Genomic DNA, 27,023 nt, shown 5'->3' with positions numbered 1-27,023 from the left:
CTCAGAGTTCTTTGCCATGAGGTGCCATGTTGAACTTCCAGTGACCAATAGAGAGTGAGAGCGATAACCTCAAACTTAACACACCTGCTCCCCATTCACACATGAGACCTTGTAACAAGTCACATGACACTGGGTAGGGAAAATGGATTATTGGGCCCAATTTGGACATTGTCACTTGGGGGTATACTCACTTTTGTTGCCAGCGGTTATTTTGAGGGGACAGCAAATTTACACTGTTATACAAGCTGTACACTCACTACTTTACATTGTAGCAAAGTGTCATTTCTTCAGTGTTGTCACATGAAAAGCTAGAATAAAATATTTACAAAAATGTGAGGGGTGTACTCACTTTAGTGAGATACTGTATTTAGAATAAATGGCACCTGTGCGCATTATGCAGATTGCCACAAGATTTGTACTGACAAGTAACTATCAAGTTTGCCCAGCAGATGGCGTCACCACCACTGATTGCTCACTGCTGCTGTGTACATCTCCTGAAATGAGGCGTATACACAGGGTGACTCTGACCCTCAGTCATTCAGAATCAGCCGAGGTAACTTTGCACATGTGCTGCCACTGCCGCATAAAGGCTCATTTATGGCTGACATGTAATTGGCAGCACACATTATTTATATGTCGGCTCTGAGCAGCAGCCAATAGAGTCAAAGTACACATGTAAACCTAGTACAAGCTTTACATGTGTACAGTGTATGGGCAGCTTTTTGTGTTGGTTCCTGCTGCCAGCATGATTCTGCGTAGATCAATATGACCATGTGACTGGGCCCTTAAAGGGAAATTCCAGGATAAACCTAACTAGTCTTAAAGTGGAACTTTGACCACAGCATCTTGATAAAAGAAAAACATTTGTTAGCGAGGAACATACATTCCATATTTAATAATTATGCTGCCAACATTTGTGTATGCCGTAAATTGCCTCCAGCTTTGCTCCTGTTTCTTCTTGCTGGAGGCTGCCATTATGCTGAAGCCCAGAGCCCCTGAGCAGCAGTAAATCTTGAGGCAGCCCACTGATCAGTCTCTAGTGACTCTGAATTGAGGCAATAGAGAGCAAGTGAGGCTGTGCTGAGCAGAGTGAGACAGCAGTATATTATTGGATTTTAAACAGTATAGGCACTTACTTTGTAATGTTTTACGTAGCTAAACCTGCAAAAGGTGCCAGCTTCTGCTTTAAAAATGCTCCCCCCTTGGCATTTACACTTTGGAAAAGGAACACAAGGGAGCGCCAACTAAGTGCAGTATTAAATTGATAAAGTCTGTTTTCTTTTTTTTTTCTTTGAAAATGAAAACATGTTCTACTTGTAGAGCTGCACGATTAATTAACAAATCGCGATCTCCACCCCCCCCCCCTCCCCCTACACACACCACTCACGATCTTAAAACGGCATTTCCTGGATTCTTACAGAGCTGTTCTCTGCTCACTCTCAGCTGTCAAAAAAAAAAAAGCCTCAGCAAATGTTTGTCAATGTTGCTAAGGCTGCACGATAACTATAAATACAATGTAAACACAATGTTTTACAATGTATCATTTTGTTCTTTTAGATCAGAGGAATGAACGTCTATCTGCAAGTGAGGGCAGTTTTAACATCTTAAGACTAAAGCCCCGTACACACGTACCGATCGTCGGCCGAACGATCGGCCGTCTGTTGTCCAGGGCTGTCTTGTCTGTTGAAAAGTGCAAAAGACTGCACACGAATTTCGGCCAACAACAGCCGACTGCAGAAGTGATGTCATGTGATGGTTAACTTTTCTTGTCTTTTTCCTTTTCTGAGCATGCCCAGTCTTGCAAACCTGCTGTCTGTCGGCCGAATTCTGTACTGACTGGCGAACAATCGGCCGTTCTGGTGTCGGCATACAAAAATTTTAATGCCTGCATGACAGATTCTGTTCGGCCGAAAGTGTGCTGTCGGCTGTCGGAAGCATCATACTAACAACCTGAAAATCGGCCGAATCTTTTCAGCCGACAATCTTCACGTGTGTACGGGCCTTTAGTGTCGATTTACATTGGTGCGATGCAGGAACCTTGCGAATCCACTGCAGGTTCCAGCATCGCACCCGACTCGCAGGCAGTTCACACTGCCATATGCGAACTGCTGGAAATGTCCATACAAAGTTAATGACACCCCCAGATCAATTCGCATATCGCAGTACAAACTGTCAGTTCGGACATGAATCGGATCGCATAGGTGTGAACAGATGCAATCCGATTCTGGTGCCGATCAAAAAAAAGGGGCCTTCGTGACTTTGGGCCGAATGCGATGCGAATTCAGCCATACAATCTATATTGTCTAAATGAACATCGCATGTGATTTGCATAGCAGTGCGGTGAGAATCACATACAATGTCTTGCATCACATATGTGAACCGCCACTTGTCCTTTTTCTGGCACTTGTTGCTTCCAAGTTAAAATCAGTATTTTTTGCTAGCAAATTACATAGAATCCCCCAAATAAATTTATTTATATATATAATATATATACTTTAGCAGAGACCTAGAGAATAAAATGGCGATCGTTGCAATCTTTTATGTCGCGCTGCAATTGCACAGAAGTCTTTCAAACGCAGTTTTTTTTTTTTTTTTTTTTTTTTTTTCAAAAAATACACTTTAATGACTTTAAAAAAAAACAAAACCGTTAGCCCTTTTTTTTTTTTTTGTATAATGTAATAGATGTTACGTTGAGAATCGTGATCTTTATTCTAAGCAAAAAAAAAATTGTGATTCTCATTTTATCCAGAATCGTGCAGCTCTACTTGCCTGCTCTGTGTTATGGTTTTGCACAGAGCAGCCCAGATTCTCCTCTTTTTTTTAGGTCCCTCACCAACTCTACTGGCCCCCCCCGCTGAGTGCCCCCACAGCAAGCAGCTTGTTATGGGAGCACCCGAGCCAAGCTGCTGCTCTGTGTCTATTCAGACATGGAGCTGCGGTTCGGCCTGCCCCTCTCTCACTGACTTTGGCCAATGGTGCTGCACTGCCATCTCAGCCTATAAGGAGGGAGAGTCCCGAGAAGCCAAGATACTCCTGCAACATTGCTGAATCGAGATGGGCTCAGGTATAATGGGGGTTGAGGGGGTTGAGGGGCGAGCTGCACTCAGGTTTTGTATCTTGATGCATAGAATACATTAAGGAAAAAAAAAATCTTCTGCCTTTACAATCACTTTAAAACACAAATATATTAAAAAGCCAGTGGTCTACTTGCATGTAAAAAGAGAAGGGCAGGCATGTCTGAGTTATGTGGGGTCTGATGGTGGGCACAAGTCAGGTTCTACAACTGGATTGATGTTTCTGTTCCTTACCGCGCTCAAAGACCATGAGGGTTTGTGGCTAGAAGGAGCAGGGCCAGCGTGGAAAGAAACCGGAAGTGACGTGGCCAAGGAGCCGCATGAAGGGGCATCAGTCCAGTCAGAGGACCTGACTTGCCCCCCCCCATCAGATCTCCAATAAATCGGACATGCCAGGTTTTAATACTGCACTTAGTTTACACCCCTTGTGTTCCTTTCTTCTATGAAAGTCATGGACTTTTTTAACTTTATGTATTGCGCTAGTACACCCCTCCTCCAGCGCCATTTATATCTATTTGACATTCACATACACTTTACCTTTTTTTTCAGGTACGATTGATCCATGGCTGCAGCTGATAGTCCTGAACGAGATCCCCTTTCTCCAGAGGAAATCCTACCTGACCTTACAGATGATGAAGACGAGGATAGAGACATCTTATCGGACCGTGATCTGGACAGAGATGAGAACAGTAGTGATCTGCTGATCAATAAACGTTCCCCAGATGGGGCCTTTCCAGAGTCCAACTCCCCCATGCCATGGGAGAACCCTTCCCCAAAGGCCATCTATAGCGATTCATTAGATAATAAAGGTTCTCCCGATGATCAAGCCTCCCCGGAACTTGGCTCCCCTATGCCATGGGATAACCCTTCTCCCAAAACTCCCTTGGGTGATTTCCTAGATAGTAAAGGTTCCCCAGATTACAGGGGATCCCCAGAACTGAATTCGCCCATGCCATGGGATAATCTTTCTCCAAAAGCTGACACTGAAGAAAGAGACCTATCCAATCTCATCTCTAAAGCCATCGACTCTTCCCCGAAGGATGACCGAGAACTGGACATTTCTATCAAGGACAATCCGGACTCTCCCGTTAATCCTGAAGAACCAGACAGGAGCCCCATCAAGTCTCCTCTGTTGGATGATGAAGATCGTCTGAGTGAGATTAAATCTCTGGGTTCCGGCAGTGAGCTGACCCGAGACGAGCCCCGTTCTCCTGTCCGCCGGGACAACGACACCAGCAATGACCTGAGGGATGAGGCTTCCTCTGTCATGCGGGAACTGGATGCGGATGAACATGAACTGGATTACGATGAGGAGGTCCCAGAGGAACCAACTGGTCTGAACCAGGAGGACGAATCTGAGAAACTCGGTGGTGACGACGAAGATGAGAAAGATGATAAGGACAAAGATGAGTCTCCTGAGGAGGCCAAGGAGGAAAAAAGTGACCAGAAAGATGGGGACGCTCCAAAAGAAAAGAAAAAAGAGGAAGACGATGGAGAGATTGATGAGGGGGAGATTGATGTGAGTACAATATAAAGTTTATTTTAAAGAATATCATCCTGGTAACAAATTGGAGTTTAGAGCCTAACTTGAGGGTTAATACCGCTGTAAATCACAGGTGTCAAACACAAGGCCCATGGGCCGAATCCTGCCCTCAAGGCCATTTCATGTGGCCCTTGCACCTCTCCTGCAGCTGCAGGAGAGCTCCAGCCCTCTTATGGTCCTCCTCCAGACCCAGGACTTTTTGCTTTTCAGCAATGCCTACAGCTTCTTCCCAGCAGCAGCACAAGATAAGGAGGTGCACTGTGATGTAAGGGAGGGTGGGGGACTCTATTTCTGATGGTGGGGAGGCTCTTGACGTCTTATGTAAGAGTAAGGGATGCTCTGGACATCTAGTCTTAAGGATACAACTGGCCCTTTTTGAGGGCAATAATAATGCTGATGTGGCCCGCGATTACATTTATTTTCACACCCCTGCTCTAAATAGTTTGTACGGGCCAAGTAGGCTTGTACAAACTACTGTGTTTGCTGGGTGTGCTGTATTTATTTATATGTGTCGTCAGCTACACACAGTATACATCGCTGTGTCCCGGCAGTGGGATATAGACTTCCCATCTCACTGATGGAACAAATTAAAGTCAGACTGAGCTTTGCTCAGCCATTCACAGCAGGCTTTGTATTCTATGAATGAATATAAAGCTGCTTCTGGGTGATGCAGAGATTGTGATGTCCTCCGCTTGCCTTTCCGCCAATCATTATATTCAATTGGGAGTTAGAGCCCATTCACATTAGTGCGACTTGTCAGGCGACTTGTCAGCTTGACAAGTCGCGCTCGGTCGCGTTCCATTGATTAGCACAGGACCTGTTCTAATAGGAGTGACACAAGTCGCTCCGACTTAGAAAAAGGGTCCTGTACTACTTTGGGGCGACCTGGAGGCGACTTGCATAGACTTCCATTATGTGAAGTCTCTGCAAGTCGCGCCTAAGTCGCGGTGCATGCGACTTCCCAAGTCGCCCCCCCCCCAAAGTCGTGTCGCGCTAGTCTGAATGGGCTCTTAGGCTTTAATATTTTCTGTGATGGTCCTCTTTCCCCTGTAGGCTGGGTTCACCCTGATGTGAATTGGATGCAGATTTACCCGCATCCAATTCGCATGGCAGGAGAGTGTAGGGCTGAACGATATTCGATGTGAACTTCGATATCGTGCTGCGAGCGTGGGAGATAGTCACATCGCTGGAACATGCGATATGGAAGGCAGAGAAGTCGGGACTCACAGTGGTGGTAGAAGAACACAGCCCGACATCCGTCCCACGTGTTCAGTCTGCCCTGCAGCTAGTTCTCCTGACTGAGCGGTGAGCAGCGTGCCGTGAGCAGCGGCACAGCGAACCAATCACGCGTGCCTGCACACCTTATTGGTTCGCTGTGCCGCTGCTCACGGTGCTCAGTCAGGAGCATGCGCGAGTTGCGCTACGCGCCGTGATTGGCTGGCAATCTTCTGGGACCTCTGACATGTCCCAGAAGATTGCAGGGAGGGAGGGGGAGAGGATAACTTCCGCTCAGGGCGCCGCGGCGCTCCGAGCGGAAGTGGGAGCGGGTACCTGTCCAAAATGAAATGCCAAATGTGGCATGTCAGGGGGTTAGGACCACCTAAAGCGGAAGTTCCACTTTTGGGTGGAACTCCGCTTTAACCTGTAGTTCCCACCCAGTTCCCTACATTAACATTAACCCTGGCCTGCCCTGCCCTGTATGGTACAGTGACAATCAGAAGAAGGCTGCTGCACTACTTCCCATCCCTACAGTAACATTAACCCTGGCTGGCCCTGTATGGTACAATCAGAAGGCTGCACTTTCCCTACAGTAACATTAACCCTGTATGGTACAATCAGAAGGCTGAACTAATATCGCAATATATATTGGGGAAAAAAAAATATCGCAATGTCATTTTTTTTCCAATATCGTGCAGCCCTAGGAGAGTGTGACTGGCTCCACACAGCTTCAGGGCGGCTGCAGTCCCCATTACAAAAGGGTCCTGTTCATCTTTTGGCTCCATTTTCAGGTGCAAGCTCAGGCAAAATGTCAGACCTGATTCGCACCTGAATTGGTGAACAGGGACGCACCGGACCCAAAGCCACATCAGTGTGATTCCAGCCTTACTCTGGGGGTGGAGCTATTTAACATTTTGCATTGTAAAGTAGGGTATTCAGCTTCATAAAAAAAGAATTGCTTACCTTGGATGCAATAAAGAGTATCTCATCACTGCTCTCTCTGGGCTAGGCAGGGCTGGTATCATGAGATCATCCAAACTTACAGCCTATCCCCCAAAGTCCTTGTTTATATGCAGATAAAATCAGGGTATAGGCTGCTGAGCTAGATCACTCATTAAATGGCTATATATATATAATGTGACCGGGGTTTTACTGCATTGTAAAATGTGTGTCACTGCAAATGCACACCGGAAACAGTTGATTCCTATTTGTTCCATTCACACCACAACACAGCCTAGGGCTGCCCTCAAGTGCGGACATGCTGCATGTTATCGCAGCACACCGTACAGAATCTCATGGAAGTGTACAGCAGTGTAGGGTCATGATCGATGTGTATGTTTTGTGCACTTCAAATAAAGTTTGTACAAACGAAAAAAAAAAAGCCATTCAATGCGCTGTATCATGCGTGGTGTATGATACGGAACCCAATCGCAGTCAGCAATGGACAGCTGTTGGAGCGGTAAAGCATCCGGCAGCTGTCCAGTATAGAGTTATACCAGGATGATGCTTGCAGGTGTAGGCATCATCTTGGTGTTTTTTTTTTTTTTTTCAGCTGGTGGTTGGCTTATGTGTAAAAGCAATACTAGCGTTTAATTAGCTGCTAGACTGCTTTTACAACAAGCAGTGGGAGGGGACATTCCTCGACCCCCCCCCCCCCCTTCGGCCAACTTCCACGGTTCTCTCGTGCTCTCCTGTCCCACCAGGGAACTCTGAAATTTGTGTTTGTTTGTAAACTCTCACATACACCCAGTGAAGTGACCGGCCTCAGATGATGCACAGAAATTAAACAAATCCTCCTACATAAGTTGTACCTGTTTATCTGCAGCCATCTCTTCACTACATCTGTTCAAAGTGCTGAATTATAAAGCTTGTCTGAGCTGCCAGAAAATAGGGGGGCACAGACCTTAAGTTAGACTCTACAGAGCTCAGAGTGAGGAGAGCTCTGAGAGCTGATTGGTGCGAAGGGACCCCCCCCCCCCCCTTCACAAAGGAACAGAGCTGAGGCTCTCAATCACATGCTGTGGGCTAGAGGCCACTCCCCTGTCACCATTTTTTTTTTTTTTCTCTTAAGCCCCGTACACACGTAGCGATTGCCGGCCGAACGATCAGCCGTCTTTTGTCCGGTGCTGTCCTGTCGGTTGAAATGTGCTAAAGACTGCACACGAATTTTGTCAGCCAACAGCCGACTGCAGAAGTGATGTCATGTGATGGTTGACTTTCCTTGTCTTTTTTTTTTTTTCTTTTCTGAGCATGCCCAGTCTTGCAAATCTGCTGTCTGTCGGCCGAATTCTGTACTGACTGAGGAACAATCAGCCGTTCTGGTGTTGGCCAACAAAAATTTTAAAGCCTGCACACCAGATTCTGTTCAGCCGAAAAGTCGCAGTCGGTTGTCGGAAGCATCATACTAACAAGCCTACAATCGGCCGGGGGGGGGGGGGGGGGTTGTATTGATATACCATGTAGCTACTTCAGGCAGATTACAGTACAATCCAACTGACCACAGCGGCAAATTTGACAGACAGTTCCTCTCTGCACAGCATTACAGTATGTGCTCAGCCCTTTGTGGCTGCAGTGTTTGGAGCTGAGTGGGCAGTAAAAATGCAGATCAACTGCCTGTTTTTATAATAACTTTGCAGCCCGTATGAAATGGCCCTCGCAGTATGGGTCGTCACTCTACTCTGCTAAAGCCACATTTTTCAGCATTTAAAACCAGGGGGTGTTAAATTAAAATTCAGATGGTCCGGTCAGTAAAGTTTTTTTTTTTTTTTTTTTTTTTTTTTTTTTTTTCTTCAGAAGAGCCATGAATTTTGTGTATGTGCTTTGACTCGGATCATTCACATCAAAGACCCCCCCCCCCCCACCTACCCTACATAAATGTCCTCAATTCCTCCCCCATTTCACTGTTCTACTGTATTTTTTATATCAGTGTCCTCACCCCCCCCACCTCTGTTACCCCTTTTACAACAGTGTCCCAGAGACTTCACATCACTAACCACCCCCCCTCCCCCTTATTTTAAAGCCGTGTCTTCAGCGTGCCCCCCCCCCCCCTCCTATTTAACTCTGTGTTCTTCTTCATCTGAAACCAACCCGTCCCAACCCGTACATCTCAGTCCCTTTTTACATCTCGCTTCCTTTTTTACGTCTCAGTTCCTTTTACAACACAGCTGCCCCCCCCCCCCCCACCTTACGTTCCAGTCCTCCTTACATCATGGTCCTCTCTTAACATCTATGTCCTCCAACCTTTAAATCATTCCACCCCCCCCCCCCTTTTTACATCATTCCACCACCCCCCCTCCTCCTCCTTTATGGGACCCACTTGTTTTTATCAGTGTTCTCTTCACGCATCATATTCCCTCTTTTCCTTTTACATCACAGCCCCCCCCCCCCCCCCCACAAAGTATAGCAGTATAGTATATTGGCTTCTTTAATTGGAAAGTAAAATCAGAGTATCCCCCTCACTAAAGGAAACCTACATAGGACATTCAGGCGGGGCCCTTAGACTCCTCTACTCAGCCGTTTGAGGTAACCGCTGGGGTCAGGCAGGGTAGAGATGACGCCATGGCATGCAGATTACCAACACCAGAGCTGTCTGACCCCAGCGGTGACCTCAAGTGGCTGAGTAGAGGAGTCTTAAGGGCCCCGCCTGAATGTCCTATGTGGAAGGTTTCCTCTTGTGAGTGATGCTTTGATTTAATTTTCAGGGAAAGTGACTACATTATGCAGCTACGTTCTGTTGTTTTTGTAGCAAAATATCGCTCCTCCCCGTGTGCTGCATCAGAAAGTTGTGGGAACCTTCCTGACAGATGATCTGATCACTGAATCTGTTGTGAATGTTGCCAATCCCTGCTGTAGTTTACTACAAATATTGTTAGTTTTTTTCTCTTGGTGTGTAGCACAGATTCGGGTCACTAGATGTCACCCAAGGTGTCCCTGGAATATGTATAGTGAGAAGGCAATATTGATCGTGCCACTAGATGTCACTATTGTCACTTAAAAGTCAGAGGTTAGGGTTTTACATGGTAGCGTGGAAACAAGGACACATCTGATCCACTGCTTACATTACTTAGTCCCGGTTCACCTATATGCGATGACAGACATTGCATGGGATTCAGAGCGCACTGCTCTGAAAATCGCATGTGATGTCTGTGTGATGCAAATTCAGCCATAAAGATTGTGGCTGCCAAATTCGCATTGGATTCGGATACAACACGCACAGGACTTTTTTTTTTTTTTTTTTTTTTTTTTGTCGGCAGCAGAATCTGATCGCATAGGTGCGATCCAATTCCTATCTGAACTGACAGTTTACACTGCGATATGTGAACTGATCTGTCCAGTGTACTTTACATTGTAGCAAAGTGTAATTTCTTCAGTGTTGTCACATGAAAAGATAGAATAAAATATTTACAAAAAAATGTGAGGGGTGTACTCACTTTTGTGAGATACTGTACATACAAGTGGTACTCCTAGAGATGGGAGATAAGTGTCCAAAAACTATTATCCTCGTGATAGTGCATAATCCAAAAAAAAATTGAATATATGTGAATCCCGTGAATGAAAATCTCATGAATCACCGCAAATCTCCACCACCGATGTGTGACATGGATCTCCACTCCCATCAGATGGACACTCCCCACATATTAATGCCCCCCATTCACATGGTTGGGCAAAGGCTTGATGGACTACGCAGTGTGTGTGTTTTTTTTTTTTTTTTTTTTTCTGCCGTCCCATTTCTATGTTTCTATTAGTGATCGACCAATCTATTTTTTTTTTTTTTTATTGCCAATACCGATACTGATATTTTGGTCAACGGATATCGGTATTGGCGTTTTTTTTTTTTTTTTTCACAGGTACTCTTGTGGAGGGACCCCAAACCCCTCCTCTGCACTTAAAAGCATTCAAAACGGCAAGATTGGTTGTTTTGAATGCTGTCTTTTTTTTTTTTTTTTTTTTTTTTTTTTTTAATTGGCGCTGGATCATGACATCACTTCCGGGTTTTATACATGGAGACCCGATCAGAGCCAAATGCGGCTTTGATCGGGTCTTCTCTTCGGCGGCCGTGCAAGTAGGATGCCCGGGTCTCCTGGTGGGACGGGAGACCCGGGCGAGCCACGGGGGGGGGGGGGAGGGAGGATGTCCCCTCCCGCTCCTTGTAATGACAGCCGAGCGGCTTCTCAGCTGCATCAGATGTCATTACAAGACAGCCAACCGTCGGCTATGGATGCCGCTAACCGGGGTGATGCCTCTAGCTGCAGACATCACCCCGGTACAGCACTTTCCCGAAATATCGGCAATATCAATAACCTCCAGGTCCGATTCCGATATATCGGGGAAAGAGCATATCGGCCCTCGATATTTCGGTGTTGCCGATAATTGGTCGATCCCTAGTTTCATCCCTAGTTTCTATTGTTTTATACAGTGACAGGTTCACTTTAAGACCCTGTTCACATAGGGGCGACGCTACTTCGCACCGCGACCTCGGAGCGCCCGCCACGGACTTCATAACATTGAAGTCTATGGCGGTCACCTCCTGGTCGCCCCAAAGAAGCTCCGTACCCTTTTTCTAAGTCGGAGCGACTTGTGTCGCTCCTATTACAACGGGTCCACAGCTTCCCTATGGGAGGCGACCTGTGAGGCGACCAGGTCGCCTCACAGATCGCCTTAGTGTGAACGGGGACTAAACCTTTTTTTTTTTTTTGTAGTAATGACTGTCATTGTTTGTGTTCTGTTTTTTGCTGGTACCGACCTGTAACATCTCTTCTGTCCAATGTTCTCAGGATGATGATCTGGAGGAAGGGGAGGTGAAGGATCCCAATGACAGGAAAACCAGACCGAGAATGACCTGCCGATTCTTCATGAAAGGTAAAAATCTACGAGGGCGCTTCAAAAAGTTTCCACGGTTATTTACTTTTTCTCTTAAGAATTTCAAAAACCAATCACCTGACTCGTACTAACCTGCAAGGCTTGCCAGACTAGTGACATGACACTCAGACACGACCAATTACTACTCTTCCCGCCCTCACCGTTTCCAATGAAAATATAAAAATGCGGAAACTTTTTAAAGACCCTTCGTAATACAATTAAAGGGTTTGTTACCCCAGAATTTTATATTTCTGATATGTGCCTGCTGCACCATGAACTGGTATGAAAATGTATCCTGTACTCTTTGTATTGCTTCCTTTTGTGTGGAATCCCTGCTATTTCTGCCAGTCCCTCTGTCTTCCTATTAAGAACTGACCACTCCAGACAGGAGAACACAGCGTGGTCAGTTTGCTGGCTGTGCTGGCAACTCAGCCTGCTCTCCTCCAATTACCAGATTTGTACTAATGTCCCCCCCCCCCCCCCCCCCAACCTGCACAGCTCTTATGCAGCTGTGAAATGGAGGGAGTGTGATCACTTACAAAAAAGGTGTTTATAGTGGGGTGTGTTTTTTTTTTTTTTTTTTTTTTTTTTTTTTTTTTTTTTTCTGCACAAATGTTTTGCCTTTTATTTCTATTTTAAAGTGAATGGGTTGTTTTGCAAGGTGATCGTTTTACAATCACTTTAAAGGAGTTCTATGGTCACAGCATACACTTTTTTGTTTTACAATATCCGCATTGTCATAATGAGTTATTACTGAGAAATCAAAATAGGCTTTCTGTAAAAATCTCCTTTCATGTTGTGAGTGCTACCTGTCTGCTGGCCGTCTCTTTCCACAACTTCCTGCAAGCTCTGCAGTTTCTCCTGCATTTCTTAGGACTACATATCCCATGGTACCTCGCCTGAAAGCAGTGAGTCCTGTGCTGACTGCCTCCTGAAACTCCTCTCAGGCAGGCTCTGTGAAATCTGTGACACCGCAGGGCCTATTCAGAGCATAGTGACTACGTGTCATAGAATTCAAGAAAGTAAATGTGTGGGGATATTCATAAAGTAAGTGTACAGGCTTGAAGATGGTTCAGATAAGTTGGAGTAGGCTGGAAATAATTGGATTACAATGTGAAAATGAAGTTTGGATTTTACATTTTGACAATAGATACACTGTCTGTGGTGACATGACCCGCTATCTTCTTGGGGGGGGGGGGGGGGGTGCTCACTGGCAGAGAATGTTTGACATGGCTAAGTGAGCAAGTACAAAGCCTATAAATAAATCTCACCTTGTTTATTGTTGCTCCAAAACTGTACGAGAAATTTTTAGTTTTTTTCTGCATTTGTGTTTAACTGGTTGCTACCCAGCCACCCTACTTGGGCAAAGCGTCACCGGCAGGCAAGATCACCTACATGTACGTCATCCTCATGTGGGGCCCTCAGTGCGCCGCTACTGCGATGGACACAGTGGATTACGGCTCCCGGTACCTGGCTGCTTTGAGCAGCTGAGGGATCATGTGATCGTTGTGTGATCGTTGTGTGATCGTTGTGTGATCGTTGTGTGATCACATGATCATAATGTCAACAAAGCTGTTATGAATAAAATGAATTCATAACAGCTGTGATTCCTATAGTGATGCTGTGATTGGCCCACAGCTATCATATGGTCCTTGGGCTAATCACAGCACCCTGTACCATGTGAAAGCTGTGGGCCAATCACAGCACACTATGGTAAATCACAGCAGGTATGAATGTAACCCATTCATTACAGTTCAAAATATTGCTGTTGTCATCACTGTAACACCAAAATGTAAAAAAATAAATAAAAATCAATCCTCTACCGTGGCGCCACCTCAGAGTAGTTCACTGAACTACTCTGATGAAAGTATTTATTTAAAGAAAAAGAAAAAAAGTTAAAGAATAAAATAAGTTTGTTTTTTGTTTTAACATACACAAGTCAGTATCCCTGATCGCTGCCACACAGTCATTTGATGATGCTGTAATGCATTGGTAACAGTATGTGGAAAAAAAAACGAGTTTAAATTCTTCATTTTCCAGAATAATTGTGATTCAAAAAATTACAGCTTCAAAAAACTCGCCATGCCTCTTACTAAATACCTCCAGACTGTTGACTTTGGAGGTATTTGTACTGTCCTGGCATTTTAGGGCCTCAAAGTAGATGGGATGTCAGTACATCATATATGTCCCATAGTTTGTAGATGCTATCACTTTACAAATAATAAACGCTTATTGTGAATTTTATTTTTTATTTTTTTTCCTTTTACTAAAGACATGTAACGGAATACATTTTAGTCTAACATTAATGAAGAAATTTGATTTTATTGGATATGTTTTTAGAACAGAAAGTAGAATGAATAAAAAAAATATGTATGTATATGTGTGTGTATATATATATATATATATATATATATATATATATATATATATTCAGGAATTGTGGCTAATCTGAGGCGTGAAGGCGCAGAAATTTGGGCAGATCTGATGTGTGAAGGCGCAGAAATTTGGGCAGATCTGATGTGTGAAGGCGCAGAAATTGGGGCAGATCTGATGTGTGAAGGCGCAGAAATTGGGGCTGATCTGGGGGGTGAAGGGGCAGAAATTTGTGCCGATCTGAGGGGGGTTGTAGCCAGAAAAGGGATAGAGGAGAAATCTTCTAATGGGGACACTGGTTCTGGTGTCAACCAGGGATTCCCTCGCTTTGGAGGTATTTCATATCCCTTCAGTTTTGGGACAGGAAATTAAGGGAAATCTCCCCAGTAGAACACAGATGAGGGGTTATAGCCCTCCCTTACTCCATTCAAATTGGAAAGAAATATTCTGCTTTTAGTCCCCGTTCACACTTGTGCGACTTAAGTCGTGCGATTTTTGCCGTGATTTTACTGCGATTTTTGATGCGATTTTGACTGGGCTTGAAGCAATGCCTATGTCTTTGGACCTCAAAATGCAATAAAATCAGGCCAAAGTAGTGCAGGGATTACTCTGAAGTCGGTGAGACTTCAAGTCGCACAGATATGAGCGGAACTCATTGGAAATAATAGAAAACGACTTGTCATGCGATTTTTGCAGTCCCAAATCGCATGACAAGTCACACAAATGTGAAAGGGGCCTGAGTTCTACTCTAGGATGGCAGACCGCTGACCCCTGCACTAGGCTGATCACATTCACATATAAATAGAATGTTCATGATGATTTTCACAAATGTTGCAATTCATTTTATATATATCTATATAGTATACATACATATTATGTTCCTTGTATTGCATAGTCAGATATTCCATTCTGCAATCTGTTGTCTATATGTTGGTGATGTCACATGTGGATGTTATGGACATACCTGAGCTGTGATGTCATTTCCTGCAGCATCCTTGTCAGCCTCATCGGAGTATTGTGGCTGATTCACACTTTCCTCTGCTCTTTGTCTAATCTGTGTCACTCTTGTTTTTCACATACATGTGGAGTTATTTTTACATCTAAACAGTCCATTGTTGCATCAGCATCCATTAAAAGGTGAATTCTGATTGGTGGAGGAAGAGGATGGTCACACAGCATTTTATACATGAATGCATTCTTATGACTGTCCTATTGTCTCATTCTTTCACTAGTTCCACTAGTTTTCACACGCCTTTGATCAGAGCCCTTTTGCCAGCCTGATTGAGAGAATGAAGTGTTGCATTGTTGCTTTCTGGCCTTTTGGTGCTGTGGGGGTCCCCTTTTACCCATCAAGAATTTCAGCTTTAATGCTGAACTCCGGGCACAAAAATGTTCCATTAAATGTATTGCTTTATGGCCACAAAGAATATAAATCCACCTTGTGTGCTCTTTAAGCGGAGTTCCACCCAAAAGTGGAACTTGCGCTTTAAGTGCTCTTGACTGTGACATACAACATTTGGCATGTCATTTTTTTTTTTTTTTTTTTTGGGGGGGGGGGGGGGGGGGGGGATACCTAGATTTGACAGGTACCTGCTCCCACTTCCACTAGGCGGTTCGTGAGGAAGTTCTCCTCTTCCCCCCTCCCTGCAATCTTCTGAGACTTGTCACAGGTCCCAGAGGATTGCTCGGCCATTCACGAACTGCAGCGCGACTCAGGCATGCGCACCCGGCTGTGCACCAGCAAGCTGTTAGGCAGGTGCCCACACTAGTGGTGCCACGGAGAGGAGCGAGGCTTTGGACGGCTGGATCGTGGAACAGGTGAGAGCGTATTTATTAAAAGTCAGCAGCTACACTTTATGTAGCTGCTGATTTTTTTTAAAAAACACAAAAACGGCTGGAACTCCACTTTAATAGAACAGATATTACTTTGTAAAACTAGCAGTGACATCATCGCTATGCTGTACATAGCCTGTGCATGAAGCAGAGCTGTGGGAGGGAACCAATCGGGCTCCACCCCCTACAGGCTGCCTGCAGAACATTACAGGAGGGGGCGGAGACCAGACCAATCACGCTGCACAAAGAGCACAGCAGTGAGCGGATTTATTAGCCTAGAGTACAGCTTAAAAAAAATAAAATAACTCTACGGTTTGTAGAAGTGATTCAGCTGCCCAATCACTTGTTAATGCTAAGAGGGGGGCCGCGCGCTTGTGTCCCAGTCCCATCTGTTCCTCCTGGGGGCCCAGGACCTATATGGTGGGTGTTGGAATTGAGAGTGGCAAATAAACAATAGTTCACTGACATCCACTGTGTAAAGAATGAACCTGGAGGTGCTCAACTTTGAGCCTTTACAGGTTCACAGCCGTCAACCTCCAGCCACTATGCTCAGCTGATCTGGCGCAGTCTGGTCACTCCGCTTCAATAAAGTAAAGTGGTGACATTAGGGGTCTAATGTCTTCTTAAAGAGAACCTGTCACCTGCACTGTGCTACTACATAGGGATACACTGATGGCAAGAGTGAAATAAAAAGGTTTTAAAAAATGAAATTTTATTCAAATAAATGCTCCCTTCCCCCCACATATGAACACAGATGTGAGAGCGTCAGGTGTGCATGTGTAGAAAAACTGTTTGTGCTCCACCTATTGGGTATTACAACACACATCTGAGTGAGAGCAATGAAACTTGAGCCATCACTCATGGTGAAAGAGAAACTGTTATATTATGTCTGTGTGCAATAAAATTGGAGTGTACTAAAAATAAAGATGTGACATGTGCGCAAATATTGTGTGACACAAAAAATTAAAAATACAAATTTTCCTTGTTTGTTCATTGACGGACACAGCTATTGATCTTCATAACCATTGGGTTATACTGCCACCTACAGGAATAGGACATTAGGCAGAAAAATAATCTGGCTAAGCCTTTGGGCAGTCCCAGGGGGTATACTCCCTCTCTCTGCTATAGGTACTCAGTTTTTCTTTTTTTTTTCTGCCTAGTCAGGAGTAGTAACTTAGTTCATTGCTGGGATCTCTGGTCCTGGCAAATTTTTTTTCATTTTAGATAGGCGAACAGATAATCGCCTTTGTGGGGTGGGTTTTACCTGGTGGGGGCTCCTGCCAGGGCCCCCTGTCCAGCCTGGGCCTGTCCTTCAGACCTAGGCATGCCTCCTGGGTCCCTGGGAGCATCGTGGTGCCATGCGAGCCGCCATTTTGCTGTAGCCTATGTGTTTCTATGCACGGCGGCCATGTTTGTGTAGTCCAACGCCATTTTGCGGTGGTTTGCCATTCAAAATAGTGGCGGCAATGACATTGGAGCCCTGATTTTGGAGGTGGGATCCCCTCCTCATCCCCTGGGGCTAACTCCTGGATCTTTTCACTTCCAGATCACCACACGTGGAGTGAAAATTATCCTGGTTTTGACTCAGGTGCCTGTTTCTGCTAGCTGTTGTCTTGTGGGGTTCTCTCCCTTTCTGCTGAGGATCGCTGGTCCTAGAGTCCTTTGTGTCCCAGGTGGAGGTGGCTTTCAGGCAATGGGCTAGCAAAAAGCAGAACCTCCTGCCTTCCCCTGGCAGCCGTGCATGAAAAAGCGCTGATGTAAGTTCTCCATCTTCAAGGTCTCACGCACAGGTTTAATCAGAATGCAGCTGCGACCGAGGCGCAGGTTCCCTTGGCAATCACAAGCCATCTAGAGCGATGAAGGTGTGTCCTTTCCCTGCCTATTTTAACAGAATTGTCACTAAAGGGTGGGGACGATCAAAGTGTCCCCATGGGTCCCTAAGCGGTTTTCCTAGGCATTACCCCTATGAGCAGTCCCTTCTTAAGAAGTGGACCCTCCGGTTACCAGATTAAACAAGGCAGCCATGATTCCTGTTGAAGAGTCCCCAGCCTTTAAGGATCCAGCTAACAGGAAGGCAGAGGCTGTGGCCCACAATATGTACACTCTGGCTGGTTCCGCACTGAGGCCGTATTTACCATTGCCCTACTGAGGCCGTATTTACCATTGCCCTGGTTTTGCAAACTGACCTAGTGGGCTAAGCTTTTATGCCATGACCTGGAGGGAGAACATCTGCCCCCTGCCTTTTGCTGAGCTGGTGGACCAGCTGGTCCAGGGGCTGCGGTTTATCTGTGATGCCTTTTTCGATGTGGCTCGGCTGTGTTTCGGCATTGGCCCTTCGTCATGATTTTGGCTTAAATGCTGGTCTGCAAACCAGATTTCTAAAATGGTCTTGACTGATCTCCCCTTTCAGGGGATCGCCTGTTTGGGGCTACCCTGAATGACCTCCTTAAAGGTCTCACAGGGGGAAGGAGTACTTTTCTTCCGCAGGCTACTAAGGGCAAGGAACCTCGTTGTAGACGCGGGCCCTCCTCCTCGGCTCGTGAGTGTTTTTTTTCGTCCTTCAGGGTCGACCTGACAAGGGTTTGAAGCCTTTCAGGGCCTCTTCAGGAGGATCCAAACAAACCTGGTCTGGCAAGCTGAGAGCAGGCTTCTCCAGACCCACGGACAAGGCTCCTTCAGCATGAAGGTGTGCCCTCCCCTGTATTAGGGGTGGGGGATGTCTTTGTTGGTTTCCTGACCTGTGGCCTTACTTGGTACAATACAAGTGGGTCCACTAAGTCATTCGGTCCGGCTACAAGATCGAGTTTCACTCCCCCCCCCCCCCCCCCCGGTCAAGGTTCTTACCTTCGAACTTGCACCTGTCCCCGGACCGGTCCTCAGGGCCCACTAACAGGCCAGGTTTGCAAGATAACTAAATTACATCACAGGTGATGTCATTTGCTAGTCAGTGATTGCAGAATTCTAGTCTGCATCTCCCCAAGGTAATACTGGCGTGTTAGTGGGCCCCGAGGACCGGAGTTGAGGACCACTGGTTTACAGGGTCTGTACAAGACCTGTTGCTTCAAGGGATGATTGTCCCGGTTCCGACTCCGCAATGTTTTCAGGGTTTTTACTCAAACCTTTGCAGTTCCCAGAAAGGAAGGCAAGGTGCATCCAATCCTGGACCCCAAGGCGCTGAACTGCTTTGGGTGCCAAAGTTCAGAATAGTCCATTCCCACGGTGCTGGCATCCCGGCATCAGGGGGATTTTCTTGCCTCTATTGACATCAAGGATGCTTACCTTCACATTCCAATATGTGCCGCTCACCAGCGCTTCCTCTGATTTGCCGTGGGGAGGAGCATTATCAGTTTGTGGCGTCACCCTTTTGGTCTCACCTCTGCTCTTCAGATCTTCACAAGTATTAGCCCCGGTGCTAGCATTGCTATGCTAACTGATTGCAGTACTGGGCTACTTGGACGACCTCCTTCTGCGAGCGGAGTCTCCTACTGCTCTGGTAGAAAACCTGGAAATCACCATACGAACTCTTGAGGGAGTTCGGCTGGATTCTGAATTTTCAGAAGTCTGCTTTGGTTCTGCCCACAAAGCTGTACTCTCTGGGTCTGACTCTGGACTCGGCCATAGCCAGAGTGCTCCTTCCTCTGGACAAACTCCAGAAATTGCATGCTGCAATTCATCTCCTGCTGTCCAGCAGATGGTCATCCGTCTGGACTTGCATGCGGATGCTGGGTCTGATGGTGTCTACCTTCGAGGCCGTTTCCTTTTGCACAGGTCCCTGCAAAGGGAGATTCTGGCCAAATGGGACAAGACTCTGCAGTCTCTGTACAATCCGGTCCGGCTGAGCAGTGGAACGAAGGAGTCCCTGATATAGTGGCTTCATTCTGCGGCGCTTCGGCTGGGCAAATCCTTCCTCCCCTTGTATTAGACAGTGGTCACCACGGATGCCAGCCTGTTCGGCTGGGAAGGCATCCTCGGCAAAAATTCTGCTCAGGAGATCTGGACACTGGAAGAATCCAGACTATTCTTCCGATCAATGTCTTGGTCCAGGCACAGTCTGATCGCTCGGAGTTCCATTTTGACTGTTTCTCTTCAGGCATGTCCAGTGCACATTCGATCGAGCAATGCCACGGCCGTGGCTTATGTCAATCACCAAGGGGGCACAAAAAGTGTCCTGGAGGTAGCCAGCATTGTAAGGTGGGCAGAACAGTTCACTCCAGCCCTTTCCTCCGTACACATTCCCGGGGTGGAAAACTGGCACGCAGATTACCTCAGTTGGTCCAAGGGGTGTGGTCCCTTCATCTGGATGTGTTTTTATCAGTTGTCTCCAGTGGCGCATCCCTGAGGTGGATCTGTTGGTGTCTCAGCTCAACAGAGAGGTGCAGAGGTTTGTGGCTCCATCACGGGATCCTCTGGCAGACACCACAGACATTTTGGTGGCCCCGTGGGGTCAGTATCGTTTGCTTTACGCCTTCCCTCTCAAGCTTCTGACAATACTTCTACGCAGGATTGAGGCAGGAAGGATTCCGGTCATCTTAGTGGCTCCGGACTGGCCTTGTTGGGCTTGGTACACTGATCTGGTGCGGCTGGTTGCTGATGTTCCCTGGAAGCTTCCTCTTGGGAGGATCTGCCGTCCCAAGGACCAATCCTCCATTCTGCTTTACATTCGCTGGCTTTGACTGCTTGGCTGTTGAACACCAGGTGCTGATGGATAGAGGTTTAAGTCGGTGATTCTAACGATTTGAAAGCTAGGAAATCATCTTCTAGGAAGATCTACCATCGTATGTGAAAGGCGTACTTTGCTTGGTGTGAGTCTCTTGGGGTTTATCCTCGTTCTTTTTTGGGGGCTTGGATCTTGAGCTTCCTTAACGGGGAGTTGAGCAGAAACTGACCTTGAGTACTATCAAGGGCCAGGTGTCCGCCCTAGCCACACACTCCCTGGTGCGTACTTTTCTTCAGGGAGTTTGGCACTTTACCCTTCCAGTGCAGTCTCTGTTAACGCCTTTTGGACCTCAATTTGGTGCTCTGTCCTCCAGAAGCCTCACTTTTTGAGAACCTTCTGGAGATTCCCCTGCTTACGCTATCCCAGAAGGTCATTTTCTTGGTGTCTGATTTGGCGGCATTATCCTGTCGTTCACCTTACTTGGTGGTTCACAGAGATAAGGTGGTTCTTCACCCCTGTCTGTCGTTCCTTCCAAAGGTTGCCTGATTTTTCCATGTGAATGAAAACATTGTGTTGCCTTCCCTGTGTCCCAGGCCAAAACATCTGAAGGAAATTGCTTTGTATGCCTTGGATGTGCACTTGGCAGCTACGGAATCTTTTAGGAAGTCACTCACGATATGTGCTCACTGATGGGCCTCGTGAAGGGTTTTCCGCTTCCTTGGCGACCATTTCCAGATGGATCAGACAGATGGTTATTCAGGCCTATTCCATCAAGGGTCAGGTTCCTCCTTTCCTGGTCAAGGCACACTCTACTTGGGCACTTAGCGCCTCCTGGGCCTTCTGTCAGCTGGCGTCAGTGATGCAGGTTTGCAAGGTGGCAACCTGGACGTCTGTGCACACTTTAACAAAGTTCTATTAAGTGGATGTGTTGGTGTCTGCGGATGCTTCTTTTGGCCGCAAGGTTTTGCAGGCTGCGGTTGAGAGGACCTGATCCTTTGAGGGTGTATTGTTTTTTTCAGGTGGGCTCCTGTTGCCTGGTTTGCTACGATTTAGGCTTGAGAATTTTTTTTGCTGTTCCCACCCCTCCAACACTGCAAGGAAAGTTGTACAAGAAAATTGTATAATGTATGGCCAGTCTTAGTCCTTAGGGTTCAATATTGAGTTGACCCACCCTTTGCAGCTATAACAGCTTCAACTCTTCTGGGAAGGCTGTCCACAAGGTTTAGGAGTGTGTCTATGGGAATGTTTGACCATTCTCACAGAAGCGCATTTGCTAGGTCAGTCACTGATGTTTGATGAGAAGGCCTGGCTCACAGTCTCTGCTCTAATTCATTTCAAAGTTGTTCTATCGGGTTGAGGTCAGGACTCTGTGCAGGCCAGTCAAGTTCCTCCACCCCAAACTCGCTCACCCAAGTCTTTATGGACCTTGGATGAGCGAGTTTGGGGTGGAGGAACTTGACTGGCCTGCAGAGAGTCCTGACCTCAACCTGACAGAACACCTTTGGGATGAATAAGAGAATAGATTGCAGATGTGAGCCAGGCCTTCTCGTCCAACATCAGTGCCTGACCTCACAAATGTGCTTCTGAAAGAATGGTCAAACATTCCCATAGACACACTCCTAAACCTTGTGGACAGCCTTCCCAGAAGAGTTGAAGCTGTTATAGCTGCAAAGGGTGGGCCAACTCGATAGCTGCAAAGGGTGGGCCAACTCGATGGCTGCAAAGGGTGGGCCAACTCGATGGCTGCAAAGGGTGGGCCAACTCGATGGCTGCAAAGGGTGGGCCAACTCGATGGCTGCAAAGGGTGGGCCAACTCGATGGCTGCAAAGGGTGGGCCAACTCGATGGCTGCAAAGGGTGGGCCAACTCGATGGCTGCAAAGGGTGGGCCAACTCGATGGCTGCAAAGGGTGGGCCAACTCGATGGCTGCAAAGGGTGGGCCAACTCGATGGCTGCAAAGGGTGGGCCAACTCGATGGCTGCAAAGGGTGGGCCAACTCGATGGCTGCAAAGGGTGGGCCAACTCGATGGCTGCAAAGGGTGGGCCAACTCGATGGCTGCAAAGGGTGGGCCAACTCGATGGCTGCAAAGGGTGGGCCAACTCGATGGCTGCAAAGGGTGGGCCAACTCGATGGCTGCAAAGGGTGGGCCAACTCGATGGCTGCAAAGGGTGGGCCAACTCGATGGCTGCAAAGGGTGGGCCAACTCGATGGCTGCAAAGGGTGGGCCAACTCGATGGCTGCAAAGGGTGGGCCAACTCGATGGCTGCAAAGGGTGGGCCAACTCGATGGCTGCAAAGGGTGGGCCAACTCGATGGCTGCAAAGGGTGGGCCAACTCGATGGCTGCAAAGGGTGGGCCAACTCGATGGCTGCAAAGGGTGGGCCAACTCGATGGCTGCAAAGGGTGGGCCAACTCGATGGCTGCAAAGGGTGGGCCAACTCGATGGCTGCAAAGGGTGGGCCAACTCGATGGCTGCAAAGGGTGGGCCAACTCGATGGCTGCAAAGGGTGGGCCAACTCGATGGCTGCAAAGGGTGGGCCAACTCGATGGCTGCAAAGGGTGGGCCAACTCGATGGCTGCAAAGGGTGGGCCAACTCGATGGCTGCAAAGGGTGGGCCAACTCGATGGCTGCAAAGGGTGGGCCAACTCGATGGCTGCAAAGGGTGGGCCAACTCGATGGCTGCAAAGGGTGGGCCAACTCGATGGCTGCAAAGGGTGGGCCAACTCGATGGCTGCAAAGGGTGGGCCAACTCGATGGCTGCAAAGGGTGGGCCAACTCGATGGCTGCAAAGGGTGGGCCAACTCGATGGCTGCAAAGGGTGGGCCAACTCGATGGCTGCAAAGGGTGGGCCAACTCGATGGCTGCAAAGGGTGGGCCAACTCGATGGCTGCAAAGGGTGGGCCAACTCGATGGCTGCAAAGGGTGGGCCAACTCGATGGCTGCAAAGGGTGGGCCAACTCGATGGCTGCAAAGGGTGGGCCAACTCGATGGCTGCAAAGGGTGGGCCAACTCGATGGCTGCAAAGGGTGGGCCAACTCGATGGCTGCAAAGGGTGGGCCAACTCGATGGCTGCAAAGGGTGGGCCAACTCGATGGCTGCAAAGGGTGGGCCAACTCGATGGCTGCAAAGGGTGGGCCAACTCGATGGCTGCAAAGGGTGGGCCAACTCGATGGCTGCAAAGGGTGGGCCAACTCGATGGCTGCAAAGGGTGGGCCAACTCGATGGCTGCAAAGGGTGGGCCAACTCAATATTGAACCCTACGAACTAAGGCTGGGATGCAAATAAAGTTCATGTGCGTGTAAAGGTCCCAATACTTTAGGTAATACACACACACACACACACACACACACCAAAAAAAAAAAAAAATTCTGTCTCTGGCAGTGAAAGGATTAAATATTCCCCGCAGTTACAGTGCAGACAGGGTTAAGCAGGTGAGCTCTCTTGAGGATTCAGGTTAGCCCTGCCCCCTTTGTTTATAAAAAGAGAAGCCCCGCCCTGAAAATTTCTCAGTAGAGTCCTTGCAGGCTTTGTATATTAGGGAGGACAGATTACATTGCGGTCATTTCCTGTCCTCTCATTCATTGGCAGTGTGGACGTCGTTCATCACTGGGCGTGCTGCTTAATTGCCGCACTCTGGTTTTTCCCAATTGTATTTATTTATTTCTAAGTGTCTTTTGCAAGCATGCCATTGCTGGTCTTATGACAGATTGGTAGGAGGAGTGGGGTTTTTTTTTCTTTCTCCCAGGACAGGCATGCGTGAGCAATGAAAGGCAAACAAAAACATCTACTGCTTGTGATAGGTAGAGTGTAAGCTCCTGGGGCCACGTGCAGCGGGTTTTCCCTTGAATTTTTAATACGTGCGTGCTGTGTGCACTTTCTCGAAGCCTGTGTACAGATTATTTAAACTGATTATTTAACCCTCTCACCCCTGTACACCCTCCTATAGTGCAAAGTAACTACATTTCTGCTATGGGCTGTTTTTTCTGGAATACCTTTTGTCATTACCTAAGAAAGCATAGCAATGCAATATCTGTTTTATTTACTAAAAAAAAGTTTTTTTGTTTTTAGGCCCCTTTCACACTTGTGCGACTTGTCCTGTGACTTAATAATGCAAAGTCGCATGACAAGTCGTACTCCATGATTTCCGTTCATATCTGTGCGACTTCAAGTAGCAACGACTTCAAAGTAGTCCCTGCACTACTTTGGTCCGACTTTGATGCGTTGAGGTCCATAGACCTCAAGATTACACAGGCATTGCTTTAAGTCCAGTCAAAATCGTGCAAATTTAAGGTCGAACAAGTGTAAAATGTGCCTAAAGTGACATCTCCTGGTTTAAATAAAATTGTAATCCAGTATCTATTCTGCACTCTTAACCACTTCAATACCGGGCACTTTCACCCCCTTCTGCCCTGGCCCATTTTTGGCTTTCAGTGCTGTCACACTTTGACAATTGTGCGGTCATGCAACAATGTTTCTATATGAAATTTTTATCTTGTGCACACTAATAGAGCTTTTTTTGGTGGTATTTGATCACCACTGGGTTTTTTTTTTGCTGAATAAATGATAAAAGACCGAAAATTTTGAAAAGCATTTTTCTTCGTTTCTGTTTATAACATTTTGCAAATAAATAATAGTTCTTCACAAAAATTAGGCCAAAATGTGTTGTCTTTCACATTTATTTGATGAAAATAGCCCAAATCAGTGTATATTATTTAGTCTGTAGGAAGGTTTTATAGAGTCCTCAAATTAGGATGTGTATGTATGTATGTATGTATGTATGTATATATAATATAATATAGTGCAGGGGCGTAACTACAGGGGTTGCAGGGGTTGCAATCGCAACCGGGCCCCATGCTCCAGGGGGCCTGTGCAGCTCCCCTGTCCGCCTGGATAGGAGGGGCGGCAGGGGCAGCATGTAGAGAAATCACTGTACTCCTTTTTCCTCCTGTAGTTGCAGGCCCCAAGATGGAAGGAAAGGGGCCCACTGCAGAATTTGTGAAAGGGTCCCGCTGCGGGACTGTAATAAAGGGCCCCGCAACGCGAGTAAAGGACGCCAGGATCAGTGGGAAGAGCCCCAGGCTTGAGGGGAAGGGCCCCCCGGCCAGGGGTCCGAGGGGCCCTTCATGGTTTCTTGCACCGGGGCCCTGAAGGTTCTAGTTACGCCTCTGATATAGTGTGTGTGTATTAGAGCTGCACGATTCTGGCCAAAATGAGAATCACGATTTTTTAGCTTGGAATAAAGATCACGATTCTCTCACGATTCTATGTGTAACAAAAAAAAATTGGGATAACTTTACTGTTACGTTTTTTTTTTATTCATTAAAGTTTATTAATTGCGTTTGAAAGACTGCTGCGCAAATACAGTGTGACATAAAATATTACAACAATCGCCATTTTATTCTGTAGGGTCTCTGCTAAAAAAATATATAAAATGTTTGGGGGTTCTAAGTACTTTTCTAGCAAAAAAAACTGATTTTAACTTGCAAGCAACAAGTGTCAGAGAAAGGTCTAGTCTTTAAGAGGTTAAACTTCCTTTCTCCCTGGCAGAGGGAAGGAAAAGATACAATGTAATCATTTTGTTTATAGTTACTGGGAGACTTTAATGCTGATAGGGGTTTGTGGGAGGAAAGATACAATGTAATCATTTTGTTTATAGTTACTGGGAGTTTTCCACAGCTGTTTTCTCTGCTCCCTCAGCTATGCAAAGAATCGAGAATATGTCAGGTTTAGATCGTCAGGGGGGGTGAATCGAGATCGCGATTTTCATACGATTAATCGTGCACCTCTAGTGTGTGTGTATGTGTGTATATATATGTATGTGTGTGTGTGTGTGTGTATATATATATGTATGTGTGTGTGTATATATATATATATATATATATATATATATATATATATATATATATATATATATATATATATATATATATATATATATATATATATATATATATATATAATGTGTTTTATTACACACGCACACATCTATCTCTCTGAAAATCGATCAGTACTGACAGCCTATCATTTCTTGAGGCCCGAAAATGTCAGAACAGTACAAATATACCCCCCAAGACCCCCCTTTTTTTGGGGGGGGGGGGAAAGTAGATAGTTCAAGGTATTTAGTAGGAGGCATGGTGAGGAGTTTTTTTTTTTTTTTTTTGGCATTGCTTGAGTAGAGAGTGAGGTAGAGAGTGAGAAGCGGCTTTCCTGACAGGTGGGAATTTGTGCTGATTATCAGTGCAGCGCCATCTGCGATGCCCATCAGTGCTGCCTATCAGTGCCCTTCAGTGTAACCTCATCAGTGAAGGAGAAAAATTACTTATTTACAACATTTTATAACCAAAACAAAGAAAAATGTCATCTTTTTGGTCCTTTTTTTATTTGTTTAGCAAAAATTAAAGAACTCAGTGGTGATACCACCAAAATACCGCCAAAAGAAAGTTCTATCTGTCTTAAAAAAATGATA

The 27,023-nt window shown here is 46.4% G+C and overlaps 1 protein-coding gene across 1 annotated transcript in view; it reads left to right on the top strand.

Annotated features, from left to right (window-relative positions):
* ZC3H18 (zinc finger CCCH-type containing 18) overlaps positions 1-27,023 on the top strand; it is a 175,912-nt gene that overhangs the window by 17,993 nt on the left and 130,896 nt on the right. The window contains exons 2-3 of the mRNA XM_082271053.1: positions 3,624-4,593; positions 11,610-11,694. Of these exons, the coding sequence (XP_082127179.1) occupies positions 3,637-4,593; positions 11,610-11,694 (1,042 nt within the window). The 5' untranslated portion in view covers positions 3,624-3,636. The remainder of the gene's footprint in view (positions 1-3,623; positions 4,594-11,609; positions 11,695-27,023) is intronic.

This window comes from Pelophylax lessonae (genome assembly GCF_965119305.1).
Source record: "Pelophylax lessonae genome assembly, chromosome: 10".
NCBI classification, from domain to species: domain Eukaryota; kingdom Metazoa; phylum Chordata; class Amphibia; order Anura; family Ranidae; genus Pelophylax; species Pelophylax lessonae.
This window is presented reverse-complemented; position numbering and strand designations above follow the sequence as displayed.